General features: G+C 39.1%; 3 protein-coding genes across 4 annotated transcripts in view; 2 read left to right on the plus strand and 1 right to left on the minus strand.

Annotated features, from left to right (window-relative positions):
* The first annotated feature begins 1,572 nt into the window (after positions 1-1,572).
* Positions 1,573-4,723, plus strand: oxsm (3-oxoacyl-ACP synthase, mitochondrial). Its single transcript, XM_017701482.1, has 3 exons — positions 1,573-1,645; positions 2,071-3,070; positions 4,069-4,723. The coding sequence occupies exons 2-3, from the start codon at positions 2,088-2,090 to the stop codon at positions 4,469-4,471; spliced, it is 1,386 nt and encodes a 461-aa protein (XP_017556971.1). The 5' UTR covers positions 1,573-1,645; positions 2,071-2,087; the 3' UTR covers positions 4,472-4,723.
* Positions 4,724-6,251: 1,528 nt separating this feature from the next.
* Positions 6,252-10,500, plus strand: cfap20 (cilia and flagella associated protein 20). 2 transcript variants are annotated; one of them, XM_017701481.2, is made up of 6 exons: positions 6,255-6,822; positions 7,515-7,594; positions 7,914-8,025; positions 8,151-8,339; positions 10,078-10,188; positions 10,337-10,500. In XM_017701481.2, the coding sequence occupies exons 1-6, from the start codon at positions 6,739-6,741 to the stop codon at positions 10,340-10,342; spliced, it is 582 nt and encodes a 193-aa protein (XP_017556970.1). In that variant the 5' UTR covers positions 6,255-6,738; the 3' UTR covers positions 10,343-10,500. The 2 variants fall into 2 exon arrangements, with proteins under 2 accessions (XP_037397833.1, XP_017556970.1); XM_037541936.1 differs by lacking the exon at positions 10,337-10,500 and having other exon boundaries at positions 6,252-6,822; positions 10,078-10,203.
* A 762-nt stretch (positions 10,501-11,262) lies between these two features.
* The window catches only part of dgat1a (diacylglycerol O-acyltransferase 1a), a 37,019-nt gene continuing 26,913 nt past the window's right edge, over positions 11,263-21,368 (minus strand). The window contains exons 10-17 of the mRNA XM_017701517.2: positions 20,706-20,744; positions 20,577-20,618; positions 17,963-18,007; positions 17,734-17,846; positions 16,539-16,604; positions 16,286-16,373; positions 13,361-13,423; positions 11,263-13,279 (exon numbers count right to left, since the gene is read on the minus strand). Coding sequence (XP_017557006.1) covers positions 13,118-13,279; positions 13,361-13,423; positions 16,286-16,373; positions 16,539-16,604; positions 17,734-17,846; positions 17,963-18,007; positions 20,577-20,618; positions 20,706-20,744 — 618 coding nt within the window. The 3' untranslated portion in view covers positions 11,263-13,117. The remainder of the gene's footprint in view (positions 13,280-13,360; positions 13,424-16,285; positions 16,374-16,538; positions 16,605-17,733; positions 17,847-17,962; positions 18,008-20,576; positions 20,619-20,705; positions 20,745-21,368) is intronic.

Raw genomic sequence — 21,368 nt, forward strand, 5'->3', positions numbered from 1 at the left:
TTTTTCTTTTTGGTCCATCAGTTTTCTGTCCCTGTAACAGTGTGCATGAAGTGGTCAGATCGCCCTCTGCTGTTTGTGATGAAAGCCTAGGTCAAGAGTGAAGTGGAGATGATGCACATTGAAGATTGTACAATGTAACTGCACCATGTCACCAAAATATTCAGTTAGATATGACAATATAACAATAATCAAAATGACTAATAACCGTAAAAGACAAAAACAGTTTTTATGAGTGTTTTTTTCCCCAAAATCTATATGCAAAGAATTCCACATATTGTTCAACATATGTCAAGATTGTAACATATTTCCATATACGTTTGATATAGATTTAAATATTTAAAAAATGACAATATTACATATATTTTATCTACATACATACATATATTTTGATATAGTTACATAACTTTAAATATTTAAAAATAGCACACTTCAGTATTTTCATCACATAAGCCTATGTTTTAAAACATCACATATATTGCAGATATATTTTAAAAAGCAAAAATATGAAAAAAATATGGATATATATTTCTTCCAATTGGCAGTGTTTGTCATGCAAAGGACATCACTGTCAAACATCCTATAAAACAATACCAGCACAGAACCATGGGTTTTGTAGTTCAATCGTAGTTTTAGCTGTACAGTCATTTTAAAACCCCAGTTCCAAAAAGTGGGGATGCAGAGCAAAATGTAAATAAATACAGAATGCAATGATGCCCAAATCTTTTAAACCCTACATTTAACTGAAAATAGTACAAAGTCAAGATATCAAATGTTGAAGGTTATTGTTTTTTGAAAATATAAGCCCATTTTGAATTTGATGTCATTTTATCTACATAGTTATATTACTTAACAAGATAAAACTACAACCAAACTATCTTTGTGATGATGCTGCTCTTCACACACACACACACACACACACACACACACACACACACACACACACACACACAGTGAGGGTGTCGGGTGTCACTGTAGTGTTGGGGATGATCCAACAATCAAATAATATTTGCACAACAGTTCTGTGACTGTACACCTATAATAGAGCTTAATAGGTGGAGCTCAAGTGGCAAATGAGATCTGTGCTCAAGTGGTTTTCACATAGACTGTCTGTGAAAGAAGAAGACTGGGAGCTGAAGAACCTGTCTTATGAAATAATGATGTCAAAACTTAGATTTAACTCATTTTTTAAACGTATTCTTTCATGATGTTTTTGCTTTTCTTTGTTTCATGTAAGGACTTATTTTGGAATAGTTATTTTGGAAAAGGAAGAACAAGGTGGGGGTGTTTCAGTCCAGGAGTTACCTAGATTGTACAGGTGTTTGGTTGCCTGTCCATGAAAAAAATAAAGCTGTTCCAAGCATTGTCATATGTTAGTACTTCTCCTGAGGTTTATACTGGGTCTTTTTACACCTAATGACAACCTAATTTTACCCAGTGCGAGAGTATACACATGAAAAAAAAAACAATGATTTTTTTACATTTTAATTTATTTTATTTGCACGATATTTCAAGACCATTGGAAAAAACACTCAACAATAACTGAGTTTAGGGACTTTTATTTTGACAAGTGAACGATTTGTAATCCGGGAGCGTTTGACTCTAACGTTACTGCATTTATTTTCATGTGAACAGTGTTAAGCATAAAGTAAGTAGTTTTGCTTTATTTACATAAAAATGTGGCATTGCAGTATACAAATAAGACCGTGTAGTAATCAAATACTGTGCTAAATGTCGTGCTTACCTCAATGCTAGTCTCCATTAGCTCAAACTTAATTCATATTACAGTAATCCAGCAAATGTAGCCGCTGGCCAGTGACCCCGAGCCTGGCGTTGGCTTTAAGCTGAAGTCAGCTTGTTTTTCACCGGGGTCTTGTTGCAATATTTCCGTTCCACCTTAAATGGTGCAGCAGTTACAGTGCACCTTTTAAGGTGGAACGGGAAAATTCAAATAAGAAGCTGACTTCAGCTCCTCGAAATGAGCAAGATAGTAAACGTGTCATAACATGGAACTTGTGTATCACCCCCCAGTGAGAAAGTGAGCCCCTTTTTGTTCTGTCCTGAATCTTCCAGGACTGTAGAGGTGAGAAATGTCACTCACATGCTGTCAGAAGCTGAAGCAGTATGGCCGAGCTCTTTCCTACATAAGGACCTGCATGCGTGCTATAACTGTTCAGAGGCATTACAGCCACCCTAGCACTGGAAAGTGTCCCAGGAGAGTGGTCATCACTGGAATTGGACTTGTGTCTCCTCTTGGAACAGGGACGTCTCTGCCTTGGCAGCGCCTGATTGATGGGCAGAGTGGCGTAGTTGCACTGGACCCTGCGGAGTACAAGACTGTGCCATGTAAGGTCGCCGCACGAGTTCCAAGAGGAGATGGTGACGGAGATTTCAAGGAAGAAAGGTTCGTTGGACGAGGGGAGATTAGCTGCATGTCACCTGCCACTGTTATGGCCCTTGGGGCTGCCCAGCTGGCTTTGGAGGATTGTGGGTGGTATCCCAAAAGCCCAGAGGAGCAGCTGAGCACGGGTGTGGCTGTAGGCATGGGCATGGTGTCCTTGGAGGAGATTGCCCGCACTGCCACAGCCTTTGAGACTCGTGGGTACAGCAAGGTGAGCCCTTTCTTTGTCCCCCGCATTCTAGTCAACATGGCGGCAGGCCACATCAGCATCAAACACAAACTGAAGGGTCCCAACCATGCTGTGTCCACTGCTTGCACCACAGGGGCTCATGCCGTTGGTGACGCTGCTCGCTTCATTGCCCATGGGGATGCTGAGGTAATGGTAGCTGGTGGCACGGAGGCTTGTGTCTGCCCCCTGTCCATATCGGGATTTGCACGGGCTCGGGCCCTCAGCACCAGCTGGAACCAACAGCCCAAGCTGGCCTCCCGACCCTTCCACCCAGAGAGAGAGGGTTTCGTGATGGGTGAGGGGGCAGCGGTGCTGGTTTTGGAGGAGTATGGACATGCTGTGGAGAGAGGAGCCCGTGTGTATGCTGAGGTGCTGGGCTACGGACTCTCGGGGGATGCCAGTCACATCACTGCACCAACTGCTGATGGAGATGGAGCTTTCAGGTATTGTTTTACACCCAGCAAATAAAAACGTTATGAACCCAGAGCTGATAGGAAGCACCAGTAGTAAAATGCATATATAGGAGTATTCAACTGAAGTCAGAAACCACCTTTTATTTTCTTACAGATATACAAATGGCCATTAGATTATTAATTTTTCAGGAGATATTTCAGAAAATAGATTTAGATTTTTAAAAAAAAGGTTTTAAAATGGGAAAATTGGACTTCAAAGATCACCATTCAAGATCTAGTAGACCACCAAAACAGTAAACAGCACTTAAGGCTTTCGTCTCTAGGAGACTTTCAAGCACCAGTCTTGCTTCAGATCTGAAAAAATCCCAAGGAATTTCTGTCAGTCTCCACTGTGAGAAGACAGCTCAGCACTATGAGTCTGAAAGTATATTCAGCTGTCAAGAAGTCCTTACTGAGAAGGAAATAGACAAAATATAAGAAAACTTTCAAACAAAGCATAATCAAACCAAGAGGCTGGCCGCCCCAGAGTCCAAACTTAAAGACCACTGAATGTGTTTGGGATTATGTGGACACACATACACACACATGCATTTATATATATATATATATATATATATATATATATGTGCATATACACACACAAACTTGAAGTTCCAACAAACAAAGTTGGAAGCTGTGCAAAATAAATATAAATCATGAAAACCAATGTTTACTTGTTTGCATAGCATTACACAGCTTTATCTTTTGCTGCCCCGTCCCAACTTTTTTTGAAATGTTTTGCTGGCATCAAATTCAAAATAGTGTATTATTTTTCTAAAAACGGTGACATTTTTCAGTTTCATTTGATATATTGCCTTTGTATTATTTTCCATTAAATATAAGGTTTAAATGATTCACACACCATTGCATTCTGTTTTTATTTACACTGAATATATATTTGAACGTAATGACAACACAGCAACGGAGTCCCTATTTATGAAACAATGTTAATGACACGATGCCGCTCTTTCTGCTTGGCTTTGCAACAGGTGCATGTCTGCTGCCCTCCGCAATGCTGGCGTTTCGCCCTCAGATGTGACGTACGTGAACGCCCATGCCACCTCCACACCACTGGGAGACGCTGCAGAAAATGCCGCCATCAAGAGACTCTTCCAGCAACATTCACAGTCCCTCGCTGTTTCGTCCACCAAAGGGGCCACCGGGCATCTCCTAGGAGCTGCTGGTGCTTTGGAGGCAGCTTTCACAGCATTGGCCTGTTACCATGGCACCCTGCCTCCAACTCTCAATCTGGACCACACTGAGCCGGAGTTTGACCTCAACTATGTGCCCTGTGTTTCACAGCCCTGGAGCACGCAGGGCAGGAGAATCGCCCTCACTAACTCTTTTGGGTTCGGTGGCACAAATGCTTCTCTGTGTCTGGCCAGCGTGTGAGATGATGGTCTGTTTTGTTGTCTTACACTAAGATTGATCAGGCATCAGTGATTCACTGAGGACTATTGGATGTGTTCCACCTCAGTAATTTCTTTGGTTGAATTATTCAATGTGATGATTCTCCAGCTGATTGGAACTGCAATTGGGTGAGACTGATATAAATTCAGTATCACAATATTTTCCAAGTACATCATGGTTTCATATGATATTTAAGTTACTGTTAATAAAATCCATTTCTCCTGCGAACTGAAATGCTTTGTCTTACAAACTTCACATATCTGACATGTTCTGTTTTCTTCTCTTAAAAAGGATTTCCACTGATTTTTCCAAATTTCTGTGTAACTCAGTTGTTTAAATGTTAACAGGGTCATTCAGAGATGTTTGATGTGAAATGTTTCACTAAAGAGAAGCTTACTGATGCTGTCTTTACAGTGGTAGTGATGGGAACCAGGGGTCACAATGTCCACAACACGAATACAGCTGTTTTATTTACTACCCAAAACACCCAGTGGACCTGCTTGCACTTTTTGAGTTTTATACGAAATGCTGATGGTGGTAAAATAGAGGTAAATCTAAAAACATACATTATTAGTCCCACAACGGGGAAATTCTCAACAAATACTTAAAAACAAATTTGAACAAATACGTCTTAGTCCAAAACTACTGTATCATAAAAACAATGTCTCAGGCATCAAGTGAAGTATTTGTAACAGCTTCTTTTAGAAGCGTAAACACTTTGGACATCTGGTTCCTATGATGACCGCTCTGATTTTTTTTTTTTTCTCTAGAACAGAACCAAACCACCCTGAATGACTTTGTTTACATCTTACTGATTTAATTATGCAGAACTTTTGGAATGTTGATGAAACTCCCTATTAAGATTACTTCAGAAGGATCTTTGTCAATTTTAATATGATGCAGACAAGATTCCAAGAATTGATATTCATTTCATAGATATGGATTTTAAACTTGAAGCAACCTGTAAATGGTGTACATTGTATCTTACTGCCAGGTCCTGGACACCATGAGTAAAGTATTCAAAATAGAAATAAAGCTCGTGGATAAAATGCTCATTATCTGTCAAACATAAATTTAGCTAAAAAGTACTGCTAAATATCTGGCCATGTAAGAACCTTAAGTAAGAAAAGGGTCAGTGGTGGTCAGCGGTGGTGATAGGAACCAGACGTCTGAAGAGTTTAATGCCTCTTAAAGCCACCTCACAGAAAGTTATTACATGAAATGGTTAGATATATGCAGCCTTGTGTCTTACACGTTGTTTTATGATTGGCTTAAAATGAATTTTAATACCTTCGTGGCTGGAAACACGCAGGGCGTTGTAAGGCAAAATAATCCCCAAAGAAAACTTTTTTCCTGATTTTTCAAGATTTTTCAAGATTTTTGATGATTTTGACATCATCCGTGTTCTATATAAAACTCAGAAGGCAGAGTAGGTTCACTAGTGGTTTTGGATAGTGAATAATATGACTATGTTTGTTGTGGATGTGTTGTGGCCCCTGGTTCCTACCACCACCCCTGTAAGGAAAACAGAGTCTGTACGTTTCTCTACAATGAACCATTTCACACCATACCACTCTGAGTGACTCTGTTCACATGTCAAGGACTTTATTATTCCGAAATTTTGGAAAACTGCGGGAATTCTCCTTTAAGTAGACCACCTTGCCTATCCAGGCGTTTGGACAGAGATCAGGAGCGGTGTTAGCTCCGAGCCACGGAGTGACGTACCGCTTCATGTTACTATGACAACTGGTGTGTCAACAATGACTGTCCGACGTGAGAAGTGAACCGCGTCACGTAACATAGCAACTCGAAGATGGTCGAGAAAAAGCGTCGCAGAAAGCTCGTCGGTTTTAGAGCAAAGGTCTGATTCGAGCAGACACAGCTAGTCGTCTGACTAACGTTTGGATTTTTTACTTGTATGTGCAAGTTAACGCTAACCTGACTACCGCTACGATTCGGCGAATAATTGGAACGAAAACGCCGAACTCTGTCAGATATTCGCTTGTAAACTACAGACTCGAAAGCTGTGGGTTTTCGAGCGAGCTTTGAGAGGAATTTAAAGATATTAACGCTAACTAGTTAAGTGAGTTTTCTCCATTTTTGATCGCGGAAAAAGTGTCATCAGTACGGTTCGCGAATTTGTTGCTACACGGAGCGGTTTAGCGCGTAACGAGCGAGGCTAACAGTGTAAACAGAAAGCCGCCTTGCATGTGTGATTTATAAAAAGAGAAGGATTTCGGGATAACGTTATGTTTAAGAATACATTCCAAAGCGGATTCTTGTCCATTCTGTACAGTATTGGGAGCAAACCTCTCCAAATATGGGATAAAAAGGTAAGCAACTGCGAAAATTGTCCATCTAGCCTTGTTAGCTAGTTAAACATCTAGGTAAGTTAACCTAGCAGGCCCACGTTCATCTTAAATTGCTGGGTAACGAGCCAAAAAGTAGTAACTGTGGCGGTAACAAAGCCAGTGGAAGGTATATAACACTTACTGATACTGCTTAATCATAAAAGCTTTCACTTAACTACGGAACTGCTAGGTACTTATTTGCCGGCTTCGAATTTCCCCGTTCCACCTTAAATGGTGCAGCAGTTGCATTCTGCAACATCAGGCGCCAGACTGTAACCGCTGCGCCTTTTAAGGTGGAACGGGAAAATTCGAACAAGATGTTGGTGAATAGGAAAATAGGAAGCCAACTTCAGCCTCGTCGTTCACTTGGGTTTTGAAACGATGCTTCTTAAAGTAAAATGCTATCATATTCATATTCATTATCACAGTCACTGCCACTTACCGTATTTGTGAGAATTTTTTTTGAGAAACTTTTACATATTGCAAATTTCTCTTTTTTGTCTTAAATTATAAGTCTTTATTTTTTTGAATGAGTGGTTGCAACTGTAACAACTGCAATTTCCCTCTGGGATCAATACAGTATTCTGATTCTGATTCTGTTGTCTAGTCTAAAATAGTTTCAGTGAAGCTGGCTTCCTTTACTCGGCTTAACACACACGAAATCCTTTTTTTAGGTGAGAAATGGACATATAAAGCGGATTACCGACAACGACATCCAGTCTCTGGTCCTTGAGGTGGAGGGAACTAATGTCAGGTAATCTTATCCATCAATCAACATCTACCTTACTAGGCTATAAGTCCAAAAACGGCACAAATGTCCTATTTTTGTACAGTTTACATAAGATTTGGCATGGTGTATTTTTTGTATAATATAATTACAGACGGGCACAAAATTTCCATTATACTGTGGCAGCGCTGTAACGTTACTCTGGGGAATGCAGTTACCTCTGTTACCTTTGAGTCTTAGGGCTGTGATCCTGGAGTCTGATTACCCAACTACTCTTTATTGTGGTTACAAGTGTTTATTGCTATGGGTAAGATCCTACTAATAGCTGTGCGATTCGCCTTCACAGCACAACATACATCACATGCCCGGCAGACCCAAAGAAAACCCTTGGCATCAAACTTCCCTTCCTGGTTATGATAATCAAGAATCTCAAGAAGTATTTCACATTTGAAGTTCAGGTAGGGAAAATCTGTGTCCATGTTATTGTCTGTGCTTTTGTCTATATTGTCTATGCTTATCTGTGTTTGCTCTGAAGAATCAAACATTTAATCCCAGAGCTGGTGCTTTTTTTGCCATGTCTCAGGTGCTGGATGATAAGAACGTGCGGCGGCGATTCAGGGCAAGTAACTACCAGAGCACCACCCGGGTGAAGCCGTTCATCTGTACCATGCCCATGCGGCTGGACGACGGCTGGAACCAGATCCAGTTCAACCTGTCCGATTTCACAAGAAGGGCTTACGGCACAAACTATATCGAGACGCTCCGTGTACAGGTGGGCAGTGGATTCTGTGAAGAAATAACTGTATGAGCTTATGGAAATGAAAAATGACCTATAATTATTCGTTTCTATAAACCTGCGTAGTTCATATAAAAAAGGCAAATCAAAGAAAGTGAATGCTAAGCCTCTATCCGTAGTCCTGGCTGTAGTTCTGGAGTGATTTTCAATTCAGTTTCCAACAATGCACTTGCTGTTTCATGAGAACACCACAGATCACTGTATCAGCTGAATGAATACCAGTGTGCAATGTGGGTCTCTTGTTACTAAGCAATGGACGTAGTAACATTGACTAACGTTGACAGTGACCACTTAGACATTGGAAACTAGGTTTGTGCTAATAGGGCAATAATTCCAGTTTCTGAGGTAACTAACATTACATTGGCAAACTCTTTGGAAAGTGATTGCTCTAAAATGAATGATCAACACATCCAAATAGTCCAGTGTCCATTCTGGTGAACTGGTCATGTACTAGTTCTTGGTGACTGGTGATGATGATTGCTATGCTCACATGAGTCAATAAAAATGAGCTAAATAAGGCTCATTATACAGATAGATGAAAGAAATATTGCAAAAGTCAAATGCAGCTCAAGCTCAAATGCATGTTCTCGCCACTGTGGTGTTTCACACCTTATAAGATCATCATTTTTCTGAGATCCCTGATGTGTTTCAATGAATGTGTTTGTGCTTTCTTCTATTATTTGTTAGCCTTATATTAGTCTTGGAAGGCTATGAGATCACTGTTTAATGGCAAATAACACCTGCTGCTTGTCATGGGTGATGCTTGCGTATGTGTATTTCAGCAGTGGGTGTCAGTGGGGGACAGATCAGTCAGTCACTCGGTCAGTTACTCAGTAACAGACATTGGCCACTTTCACCAATATCTGGATTTTTTTTCCCCCAATTTGTTCTCAAGAAAGATCCTAAGCAAACGTTCTTACCTAAGAACTAATCCCAAATCAGAAAACATTGGTGAATGTCAAAATCTTCATGAAGACTGTGTAGGTGGGGTTTTGAGAAGAAATTGCTTCATAAGAAAAGTGGGTGAATGAGGCCCATTGACTCCTCTAGGCCAGTAAAGACTAACTAAGTTACATAGCAAGTCATATAGCAAAAACACTGAATGGTAACTGCTGTAGAGTACTGCAGTTATGGAGCAAGGATGAAAAGTGTAGCCGTTTTTACCTTTTTCCTGATTCTTGTCCCCTGCGCTTCAAAGCGCCATGCCGATGTCTACGTCTATAAAGAAGAAGCCAGTACTCAAGCGACTAGTATCAGATTATTTATGTAGATGAATTAGTGAATTAGACGAATTCTGACATGAGCTGATGGTGAGAAAGTGTCTCAATTCAATTCATTCATTGGTTCCTAGGTTTTCACCTAATGAGAGAGCAGCCCCCTGACTCTAAAACTAATCCTAATTCAAACCATTCCATGCTAGCAATTAATCTAAGCATTATGAGGTTACAGTAGGTTGTGGTATAAAAAAGCCTTCAGCTAAGATGGGTTAAATATAGCCTGTCTCTTTTGAATATTTTGAGAGACAGCATCATGTGATGACAAGTTAGAAGAATGTGAGGGACAAGATGTGTTGAAAACCTGCCCTGCAATGATGACTGAAAAGATGTTTTAGAAACAGTGTTCATTTTTTATTTTTATTTTTTTATATTACAAAACCTATTAAAATAAACCAATGAATGGCTCCATTATCTTATCTTATCTTATTATCTTCCAGATTCATGCAAACTGTCGCATAAGAAGAGTGTACTTTTCTGACAGACTGTACTCTGAGGATGAGCTTCCAGCAGAGTTCAAACTCTATTTGCCGGTGCAAAACAAAGCAAAGGTAAGTTCACACTGAGAATGTGATGTTCCTCTGGTGCCTCACAAAAACTGAGGCATTCAACAGTGATCAGTCTGCCTTTCACTAGATTTCCCATCGATGACATTGCTGTCTCCTGATGTCTCCTTGTTCTGCTCTTATCTTTATTCAGCAGTGAAGTGGCACATCTGAAGGATTCTCCTTTGTTCTATCTGCAGTTTTTCCACACAACATAATTTCTAGTAACATGTCTTTGCTTTGTATTTGTAAAGTTATTTTGGAACCATGTGATTAGTTTCTGTGTTTGTTCCCTGCTAAATAAACGTTTTATATGCACAATGTGTAGGAGTTCAATGTCCAAAAGCTCTTAATGTTACACTCAGTTACGTCAGACATGTTTGGTTCATGAAGTTTGCATCTTCAGTTTTGCAGTAAAGCTAAGAAACTAATGTAGATAACAGGTAGTAATGGTAGCTTATACCCCACCAACAGACGTCTGAAGTGATGTTGTCGGCGTCATACCCATATCAAGAACTCCAAGTTTAAGTTGATCTTGCTTTTTAAAGAAAAATAAATGTTTTGTCAAAGTTTTCAAAAATCGCCCGCTATGGTAAAAATGATTTAACGACAGTTTCTTTTGTTTTCTTTTTGCTAACACTGCTGTGCATTGTACTAACGTTGAGGCTGGCAACCTCGGCAAAGTAATAGTAACTTACTTTCGTGCAACAATGTGTAAATGTAACTTAAATCCTTATATAGGCATGACAGCAATTCTGTTATGACTTGTTGAGCTGTTACATAGACTTCCTTTTGTGTTTTCTGACACTGTATAACATAAACCAGTCAGGCATAACTTTATGACCACCTCCTTCTTTCTACGCCATCAGCTCCACGTTGTAGTTCTACAGTTACAGACTGTAGTCCATCTGTTTCTCTGATACTTTGTTAGCCCCCTTTTACCCTGTTCTTCAGTGGTCAGGACCCCCATGGACCCTCACGGAGCAGGTACTATTTGGGTGGTGGATCATTCTCAGCACTGCAGTAACACTGATGTGGTGGTGTGTAGGTGTGTGTTTCACCAGTACAAGTGGATCAGAGTTAATGTTAGACCTGATTGGTGTACTGTTTATTGAAATGGAACATCAGCTGCCACATGGGGGGTCTCAGTGCACAGGGATGTAACACTGCATCTTCAGTTGCACATCTACATTTACAGAGGCGTATGCGTGCGTATGTTTTCATTTTCAAATCTCTTCATAATTTTGTGGGCAAAATAGTGTTTATAATACTCAAGGTGAAATTGAATCAACTCTCAGCAAGATAAACACTTATAAAACCGATTCTGTATCAAAATAGAATTAACCCTTTGCTGCATAATATTGCCGTATGGAAACAGTTACATTCTTTACATTTTTTTTCTGACAACAATATAAAAATCTTATTTTTTTTATTGGTAAACTAAAGACTTTGTCTATTAAACGGTGAGGCCTGGCTTCTGAAGTGCTCTCAAAGTCTGTATACTTGTTTTTATACACTACCTCAGGAACAAATTGCAGTCTTTACAGTTTTTTCACAGATAAAAACAGTTTAGATGCTCAGATTTTTATAGAAAATGACAAAATATAATTGTTGCCTTATGGCAACAACATGCGACAATGGAATTGCAATCTGAAATGCACACAATGGAAGTTATTAATTAAACAGTATTTTTTTTGAGTTGGTGCTTTTATCAGTATTATTATTTATAATAATTTCTGTATTCTCAAAACACGCTTGCATATATGGCTGGATGATGAATGTGCCTTATGGCATTGTACTGTATTTTAATGCATTGCAGATTGTAGTTGCATTGTCCCACAATGTTGCCATATGGCAACAAAATTCATTGTCCTTGACATTGTCCTTTTTTTTTCTTTTTTTAAAAAAATATATTTTATATTTCCACCAATTATGTCATTTTTAATAGGAAAATTTAAACAGTTGCTTTGAGGTTGATTTTCATAATTCATACAGTAAAGGGTTAAGTGGAAAAGTCTAGAATGCAGGAAAATTTAAACCAAAGTGATTCCTAATATGTCCAGATAAGAATGGTCTGTAACAAGACTGTTGCTAAGCATCCCAATACTGCGGGGCCTGAGTGAACATCAAAACTGTCATTTGACTGGTGTTTCAGGCACATGAAAATACAAATGACAAAACAGCGCAGCATCACTTAGATACTACTCTCACAATCCTTTACATGCACAGTAATTAAAAACCAAAATTCTGAAGCTTAATCAGCCGGTTCAGTAATGCATTTTTGTGGTAAAACATTCATCAATATGCAACATATATAGGCTTGAATTATAAATGTTGTATGTATTTTGTGAAATAATAATGGATAAAATAAATCAAGCTTTAAACCTACATTTAAACCTTACATTCTCCAAAATTAACCTTGTTAAAGCTCAGCAACTGCATGCGTTTTTGATAAAGTGCAAAAAAAAAAAGCAAAAGCAAATGAATAAAAACAGAACCTCTTCAAACCATTTGACACAGTGCATACAATGTATCAAGAACCTTAATCGAAAGGCATTCTGAGAACAACAATAACACAAATGCAAAAATCACATATTTGGCAAACAACACAAAATCACATTTTTTGGCAAAGTCCAAACGGTACATGTTTGCATTGATCATAGTAGTGCGAAAGTTTCAAGTAGGAAAATGTAAAAAAAGGCATCGCAAAGCTGTGTCGCTTTGGCTGGGCAGTGTTTTGGGACCGTTGCACATGTTGCACTGTCTGCGCTTGTAAAGTGCATTAGAAGAGGACTGGTCTCTCTGTAGCAATGAAATAATCACTGTTGTTGCTTTTTTTATTAAAAGGGTAAAAATATCCATAAAAATCTTCTTTAATTTACCATCAAAAATAGGTTTTACTTTAACGTGCAGTTTTTGCTTAATGCAGCATAACTCAAGCTGTCCTGGCCTCCGACACGCCTCCATAATGAAGCACGTAGTAGTCATGGACATACATCAGTACAGCGATAGGCTGACCAATGATCAAGGACATCCAGACTGCTGCGTTACCGTAGTTACCCCTCAAGAACCGGGCCACGAACAAAGCAAGGGGGACCTGAAACACAAAAGCAGGAAACTAAAACAACTACCAGCAGCTTATTATTAATAGCTATGATACTAAGATCAGTGACTGTACCTGTGCCATCATTCCCATGAACGCCCACAGACGGAACATCTTCAGAGGAATACTCACAAGGTACTAGAAGAGATCAAACAAATTAGGCCATGAGGATCAGACCCATGTAGACTGTTCTCTGGGGAACTTGAACATGCCCAACAGTGTGTATGCAGTACAAACTCCAATTTCAATTATTTTGCTAGTTATCGGATGTAAGAAGAAAATCCATCTTAAAAAGATATGTCTTTAGGAAAGAAAAGGTTCTATATAGAACCAAGAACCCTCAAAGAACCATTTGCTTGTTGAAAGTGTTCTTCAGATCGATGGAAAATGTGTTGTATATGGTTCTATATAGCACCAAAAAGGTGTACTTCTATTGTTACAAGCTTTACATGGTAGCAGTACAAGAACCCTTTTTGGTGTTATATAGACCCACTTTCAAAAAGGTTCTACAGCATATCAGGGGTGTCCAATCTCATCCACAAAGGGCGAATGTGGCTGCGAGTTTCCATTCACACTTGATTCCACTTGTTAATCAGTTGCTCAGCCTTCAAACAACTGATCGAGTGCAATCCTGCTATGTTGGAATGAAAACCTGCAGCAGATTGGACACCCCTGTCCTACATAGAACCATCTACAGCACATTCTCCTTCAACACTTTCACTAATCAAAGAACCATTTAATCATGCAAAGGGTTCTTTGAGTGTTCATGGTTCTATATGGAATTTTTTCTTTACTAAAGAACCCTTGAAGTACCATCATTTTTAGTGTAGAACCTGTTTGGCATTTCAGTGTAACTTAGGTAAACTCTCTCAGAACTTACGATTGTGTCACAATACTATCTAGTACTTTAGAATTTGTACCCCATGCTTACCTGGCTAAGACCTAGAACTTGGGGGATTGTAACTAAAGGACTTTGACTGCACAAAACACACTGGACAGTTTTGTATAAGTGAGTTTTCCTTTTATGCCAAATGTCAATAAACCAAGATGTGTCTAGTGTCTGAGGTTTGCTTCAGTTTTGCACTAGAGCTACAAGGCTATTCAAGCTTTGGTTGCTTAGTGTACATAAGTCAGAGGCCACCCTGTCATTTAATGTCCAAACACATCTAAAGTGTCATAGATTAGAGCTGCATTTACATTGGTATAGTTGAATAAGGAGAGTTCCTATATTATTCAACTTTATTATTTAAGTACAAATCCACTGAAGAGACGGAGAAGAGGGGCTTCATTAGCCCCTTTATTGAGAAGGGTCTGGCTGCAGACATGCACACTCAGCCTGACATGCACCACCAGCCTATTCATGACATCAGTGCACGCTAAGCCACAACAGTGTTTTTGTCGGTTTTATGAGGAAAACAGCGAAACACAAACTGCTGGGCAACAAGAGCTACACTGAATGTACAGTATATGAATGAATGAATGCCATACTGATAATAAGGTAATTAAATATGAAAACTGTCACAGTAAAACCAGGACAATAAGACATGAATGCCGGGTTAATTCGCAGAAAAAAAACAAAAACGGCTATTGAAGCTCATGAAAGCCATGAATTGGTTCTTAAAAACTGTAATAGTGATTAAAATTTAACTTTTTAAGGATTCTAGGCACAACCTCCTAGAAAGCTGTCAAGACAACGTTGTCATAACTTTCCACTTATGAGGAAATACATTTCATCGATGTGACAATGTAGAGAACACCAAGCGGACAACAGTACGTTGTCACAACATAACTGTGTTTGCAGGGCCGTTAGGAATAAAACCTGATGGGAATGGGAATGGTTGCCATTAGGCACCTAACGGCTTGACGGTGTCCGTTAGACACCATTAGGAAATGATCAAATGCATGTGGAATCAGTCACACCAGATTAAACAAACACCTGATTAAACGACCAAAATCCTTTTCACCGTGATATCAACCCATCAGGAAAACACAGAATACCATTAACCACTACTGAAAACCACCAGGAACCAACAGACACTTTTAATGGGTTCTTAGATTTTTTTTCAACAAGGAGGTACATTAAATGTAACTCTCTAGCCCTGTTATGGATGAAAAAGGGATTAAGTGATATCACTAAGCAGCGGCAGCAAAAGTTACTGTGCCATTGAAGTGATTCTGCCATTGTGGCAGAGTGCACGTGATGTCACTGGGGCTGAGAGTGCATCTGGCTGAGAGTGCATGTCTGTAGCCAGATTCTAGATTAAAACAACACCACATACACTCTAGGGAGCACACACACACTAGGGGGCAGTGAGCGAACTTGCCCAGAGTGGTGGGCAGCCCTATCCACGGTGCCCGGGGAGCAGTTGGGGGTTAGGTGTCTTGCTCAAGGACACCTCAGTCATGTGCTGGCGGCTCTGGGGAGGTGTCCTTGAGCAAGACACCTCTATTGGCCTCTATTAGCTATTTGTGAGTTCAGATGATGCCTTCAACATGTGTTCAGGGTATGAAAGATGACTGGTTGAGGGCGAGTGGGGGGGGGCTCTGAGAACTTGAGCTGTAGTTCTGGGCAGCTGCCTGTAGCTAGAAGGCCAGATCCCCCTCACAGCTGTAGTAGGACTGATGCAGGACTGAGTAACAGGGAGCAGATGGAGGTGGTGATGTGGATTATGAACCCTCCGTCACAGGAATGGAAGGTGAGGATGTGAATTTGTAGGCCGTTAGATTGAAAGAAAGAGGGGTTTCAGCCATGTTCCACACCCCAAACTACACTTATAAAGGTCATATGCTCTGTTACTTGTTTGCTACATTAGCCTTGTAGCACCAGCGCAAAACTAAAGAAGCAAACTTCAGACACCAAACATGGCTAATCAACTACATTTCAGGTGACAGAAACTGTGTTAATGTTATCTCTCACTTAACTATTACTTGGTACATGATAAGTGGCACATAGACTATATGAACTGCGCTCTTATGTCGGGATAGAGTGTCCTTCCTGACCTCATGGAAGAACGCGGAGAGCAGGAACACGGCGATCTGAGCTGGCAGTTTGTTTACACCTCTCCTCAGCATGGGCTTATAAAAGTGTCTGAGGGCAAATTAAAAAGCAGAGGCCAATAAAGTTAATGCACTGTAAAGAACCTGTAGAACTGAAACAAATGGAAACAGTTCAACTTTTATTGGTTGTGCTTTTTAAAAATCTTAATACGGACACAAAACAGTCAAAGAAACACGTCTTAGACCTTCAACTCACCGGAGGCACCATTTGTGAACCGGGATGTTCCAGTTTGCCCAGAAATAGGGGACAGTTTCTGAGTTCCTATAGATAGACAGAAATGTTATTAATCAAAGGAAATTGTAAGTGGGGCAAATTAGTTACATGCACAAATGGTGAGTGTGTTTATGTCCAAAAGATTGCAGACATCTGTTTATTTTGTGATCAGATATTATGAGAGAGTTTGTCCTTCTCTGTTGCGCTAACAGACTCTTGTCTTATGTAGCTGAATTCACTAATGTCTGGATACCATTAGACATGCAGTGTACTGTATATAATGAGCTTTATAATGTATGAAGTTTACAAGATGCTTTACAGGAGACTCTAATAACTGAACAATAATTGTAATCATTCATGAACTTATTGAAGGAAGTTTGCTGGTTAGACCAAAATGCCAAACACAACACTCTACACAGGAGCCGCCTAATGTGAGGCCTGTGGGCCGAAGTTGGCCTGTAAGGACGACTGATTTAGACCACCAGAAAGCTGCCAGCATCCAGTGAGAGAACTTCAGAGAACTAACACTTTTTTGACGCTTCTGCTTTTTTCTTTGTTTATTGTTCCTTTTCTATCTCTTCTTTCTTTTTCTTTCTTTCTTTAATTCCTATGCTTCTTTCTTTTTCTTTTTTTCTTTAATTCCTATGCTTCTTTCTTTTTCTTTTTTTCTTTAATTCCTATGCTTCTTTCTTTCTTTCTTTCTTTCTTTAATTCCTATGCTTCTTTCTTTTTCTTTCTTTCTTTAATTCCTATGCTTCTTTCTTTCTTTCTTTCTTTCTTTAATTCCTATGCTTCTTTCTTTCTTTCTTTCTTTCTTTAATTCCTATGCTTCTTTCTTTCTTTCTTTCTTTCTTTAATTCCTATGCTTCTTTCTTTCTTTCTTTCTTTCTTTCTTTCTTTCCTTCTTTCTTTCCAGTATTATTACATTAGATTTTTGGATTTGATTTCACACTTCCAAGAACCTCAAGACAATAAAAGGTTCTAAACCCATTAAAAAGCCTGGAACCATTTTGGATTCTTTCTTTCTAAGACTGTAACCCTTGTAGACGATGACATTTATTCTGTTATAATTACAGCAACAAACCTAATCAGGATCTAAGAGTTAGCATTGCTTTGATTCACCTGTCTTACAAGATGTAATTGATCCAGATCACCACCAGATAGAGAGTGAACTCACCACCAGTCTCTGTAAAACTCTCGGTCTCCAAACTGCATCAGCTCAGCCACGAAGTTCATGGAAGAATGGAAAAACCAGTAGAAAAAGATGAGCCATATCAAGTGATTTGGCACCTGATGAAGAGAAAGAAGCAGCAGTAGTATGTTATTACACAGTGATTACAAAAGGAAACATAAAAACACCAGACACCAGTGACACCACTTCTACTCTGAGCTACTGCAGTACTCACAGCGAGCTTCAGGAGGCGCTCCACCATCCTAGACAACTCCATGTTCTGTCACAAGAGAGACAATTCATATCCAACTAAATGCAAAAACAAACACTCTGCCAGGCCACAGTAACAGCTCCAGCTCCATAACATCACACTGAACAAGCCTTTCTTTGACCACCTAATAAGCCATCTATTGTAAAGTAACAGTTTAATGAAACATCAATTTTACAGGATACTGTAGTTTAGACATGCCGGAAACTTAGACCCAATCCTATTTCTTCTTTTTACCCCTACCCCTTGTTTTCGAGTGTCACCCCAACCCCTTTGAACTGAGCTACAAGGGACAGTGGTTGAAATCGTGCACTACAAAATGGGACCCTCAAATTTAAAAAAAAGAAAAAAAACTTCATTAACAGCTACTAGCGCTGCTCTGTAGGCAACCCAGCGCATCTTCAGTGACAGCAGAGAAGGGTAAAGTTCAGCTCCTCACTGCTGGGCTTTAGTTACATTTAGGGCATCATACGCTTTCAACGAGGGGGTTTAAGACAATAATTTATTATTGCCCACTGCCAATTCTTTGGTGATATGAAGCTGAAGCTATTCCCCAGCTTCTTGTTTGAATTTTCCCGTTCCACCTTAAATGGTGCAGCAGTTACATTCTGGCGCTTCAGTCGTCAACACTACTAGACTATTTAAGCTGAAATTGGGACACCCTACCCCTGGATGTGAACATGTGAAACAGAGGGCCAAGGGCTAAGTGGTAGGGGCAAAGGATGAAATGGGATTGGGCCTTACAGCCACATGCAGAAGTCTGAACGTGCTAAATTACATTTGTTCATTTTCTAGAGGGAACAAACTTAAATATGGCATTTTCCTACAAATTCCAGTGCACAGTTTCTACCCACTTTCTAAGCTTGACATATTGTGGCAAAAAGATCATACAATATAATGTTAATGTGCTATAACTATTTTCCCCAATATGTTAAATTCAACAAATATGCAGTAATATTGTATTTAAATGTTCAGGAGTGTGTTTTCACTTATTTTTATGTAATTAAACCAGGGTGTTCAAACTTTTCAATATGACTGTATAATCACTAACTTATAACCGTTAGTTAGCACTGTGTCATCTCAACTAGACTTGCTTATGTGGTTTGACACTGTATGACATACTGTTATCTAGAAAAATGTACAGACAAAATTCTGAAGATATAGCAATAGAGTGCAAAACTACTAAAGAAAACCAGACGGAAGGAAAGAAAATAGCAAATTACATTTGGAGTGTTTTTTACCAAACCAGGCTGTGAGTGGATTTCTTCCTGCACTGAGTTGTAAGGGTTCAGCAGTGGTAGAAAATACTTCAGTCAATGTACGTCTTTACTATATACTATATCACCCCATGCCCCTACCACTTAGGCCTTAGCCCTCCGCTTTGCGTGTTCACGTCTTATGGTAGGGTGTCCTGATTTGTGTTGCAATGGAGGGGTAGGGTTAAGTGTTAGGGCTACATGTCCCTCCAAATGGAGGTTTTTTTTCAGTGGCTCACTCCAAGTGTAGTGATATGAGGAGAAAAAAATGCAAGACGGCTGCACAAGCGACCGAAGAAACCCACAAATGTGAGAATTTTCTCCTTCAAAAACTTATGATAACCATTGTACTGTCTTAGTCTAAGGTCATTTCAATGTATTATAGACCTTTTCTTCATAACAAGCATAAAAAATAATATGTTCATGTTTCAGTAGCTAGCTAGCTAAATTTCCATGTAGCTGCTGCTTCATTTATTAGTTTTATATCACCAAAGAATTAGTGGTGGGTGATGATAAATAACTGTCACATCCCCCCTCTTTGAAAGCGTATGATGCTGTAAACGTAACTAAAGCCCAGCAGTGAGGAGCTGAACTTTACCCTCCTCTGCTATCACTGCAGACTGGCAGGGTCACCTACAGAGCACCAGTAGAAGCTGTAAATGAAGCAATGTTTTTTTTTTTGAGGGAAGATTTCAACCACTACAACGTGTATCACAGTTCAAAGAGTCAAGGTGACACTTGAAAACAAGGGGTAGGGGTGAAAGTAAGAAATGGGATTGGGCCTTAATAAAGTGTTATTCTAAAAGATTTGTACTTTACAATATTGTTTACATTATTATTATTATTATTATTTGCATTTTCTTGGGTCCAAGAAAAAAAAAAAAAGATTTTTAACACTGTTTTCACAAAGAGGTGGCAGAGACTTGCTGGACTGGGTGATGGAGAATGTGACCTCATGTCAAGCATTAAAGCTACTACAAAACTATAAAACAGACAGACAGAAATGCCCTAACTCTTCATTTTATGAGTTAAAACATTATTTAGACACTTGAGTAAGTTCTTGTAGATACGTTTTCACTCAAGTACATTGTTGGCTGCACACGAGTATGATTTTGAGTAAAACGGATTAAGACAGAGTACCAATACTTTCTCAGTTTCTGTGTACATTTTTCACCCCTGTGGTTCAGTTAGGCAAAGCAGAGCCTCAGCTGTTTAGGGCACAACGTATTATTCTGTCTACTGGAATAATGAATCATTACAGCATTGAAAAATCCTCTAGGTGACTGTCACGGCCGGCACAGCGGACAAGCACAATGAGGCTTTACCTGAAAAGGCTTCATGGAGTTCTGAACAGTGGGCACCATCCACTAGAAAATAGAGAGACCTTTAATTACAGTACATACACAGACACCAACTGAAGCTCTCAAAGTCAATGTTTCAGACACCACACGTACCTGCTGTATCAATCCAACTTGTAACTGCATCAAAAACAGCTGTAATAAAAAAATATATATGTATATATGTAAAGCTAAACGAAGTACATGTAAACATAGAGATACTCCAAAAATACTTAGGATAGGCCCCGAGTGAATAATGAGAGTGCTAATAAAAAACACAAATATATCCCAAAAATGTGACAATAGTGGCAAATAAGTGGATTTACACTACCATTCAGTTACATATAAGTGTATAAAACGATTCGAGTCTGCTAGTCAGACAGCTTTACAATAATTATAAGAAAGCTGTAAAAATGAACTGATCAGAAAAGTGCTCCAAATGACTGAAAAAGCTGTATAATAACAAGAAGTAATTGTAAAATTAATATCCTGAATGCCTTTCATGAGAGGTGATCAAAGTTCAAAGCAGATAACTTGACTAAAAGTATTATAATTATTACAGGCTATTAGTTGTAACTTTAAAACTTTCTTTTGTTTCCAAAACTACCTGAAATACTGAATAAAACTTTGAAAATACATTTCCTTTGATTACTATATAATACTTTATTCACATTGTAAACTTTATATAAAATAAAAAAAACATGAATTGAGTTCAAATGTATTCAAACTGTTGAATGGCAGTGCAGCTGAATTTAAATACTACTTAATGCAGCCACAGTT

This window comes from Pygocentrus nattereri, chromosome 1 (genome assembly GCF_015220715.1).
Source record: "Pygocentrus nattereri isolate fPygNat1 chromosome 1, fPygNat1.pri, whole genome shotgun sequence".
NCBI lineage: Eukaryota > Metazoa > Chordata > Actinopteri > Characiformes > Serrasalmidae > Pygocentrus > Pygocentrus nattereri.

Excerpts from the sequence above, each read along its gene's own strand:
- cfap20 (XM_037541936.1), top strand. The coding sequence starts at position 6,739 with ATGTTTAAGAATACATTCCAAAGCGGATTCTTGTCCATTCTGTACAGT. Across the intron at positions 7,595-7,913 it reads GTGGAGGGAACTAATGTCAG|CACAACATACATCACATGCC; the intron begins GTAATCTTATCC and ends TCGCCTTCACAG. Across the intron at positions 8,340-10,077 it reads TCGAGACGCTCCGTGTACAG|ATTCATGCAAACTGTCGCAT; the intron begins GTGGGCAGTGGA and ends ATTATCTTCCAG.
- oxsm (XM_017701482.1), top strand. The coding sequence starts at position 2,088 with ATGTCACTCACATGCTGTCAGAAGCTGAAGCAGTATGGCCGAGCTCTT. Across the intron at positions 3,071-4,068 it reads GATGGAGATGGAGCTTTCAG|GTGCATGTCTGCTGCCCTCC; the intron begins GTATTGTTTTAC and ends GCTTTGCAACAG.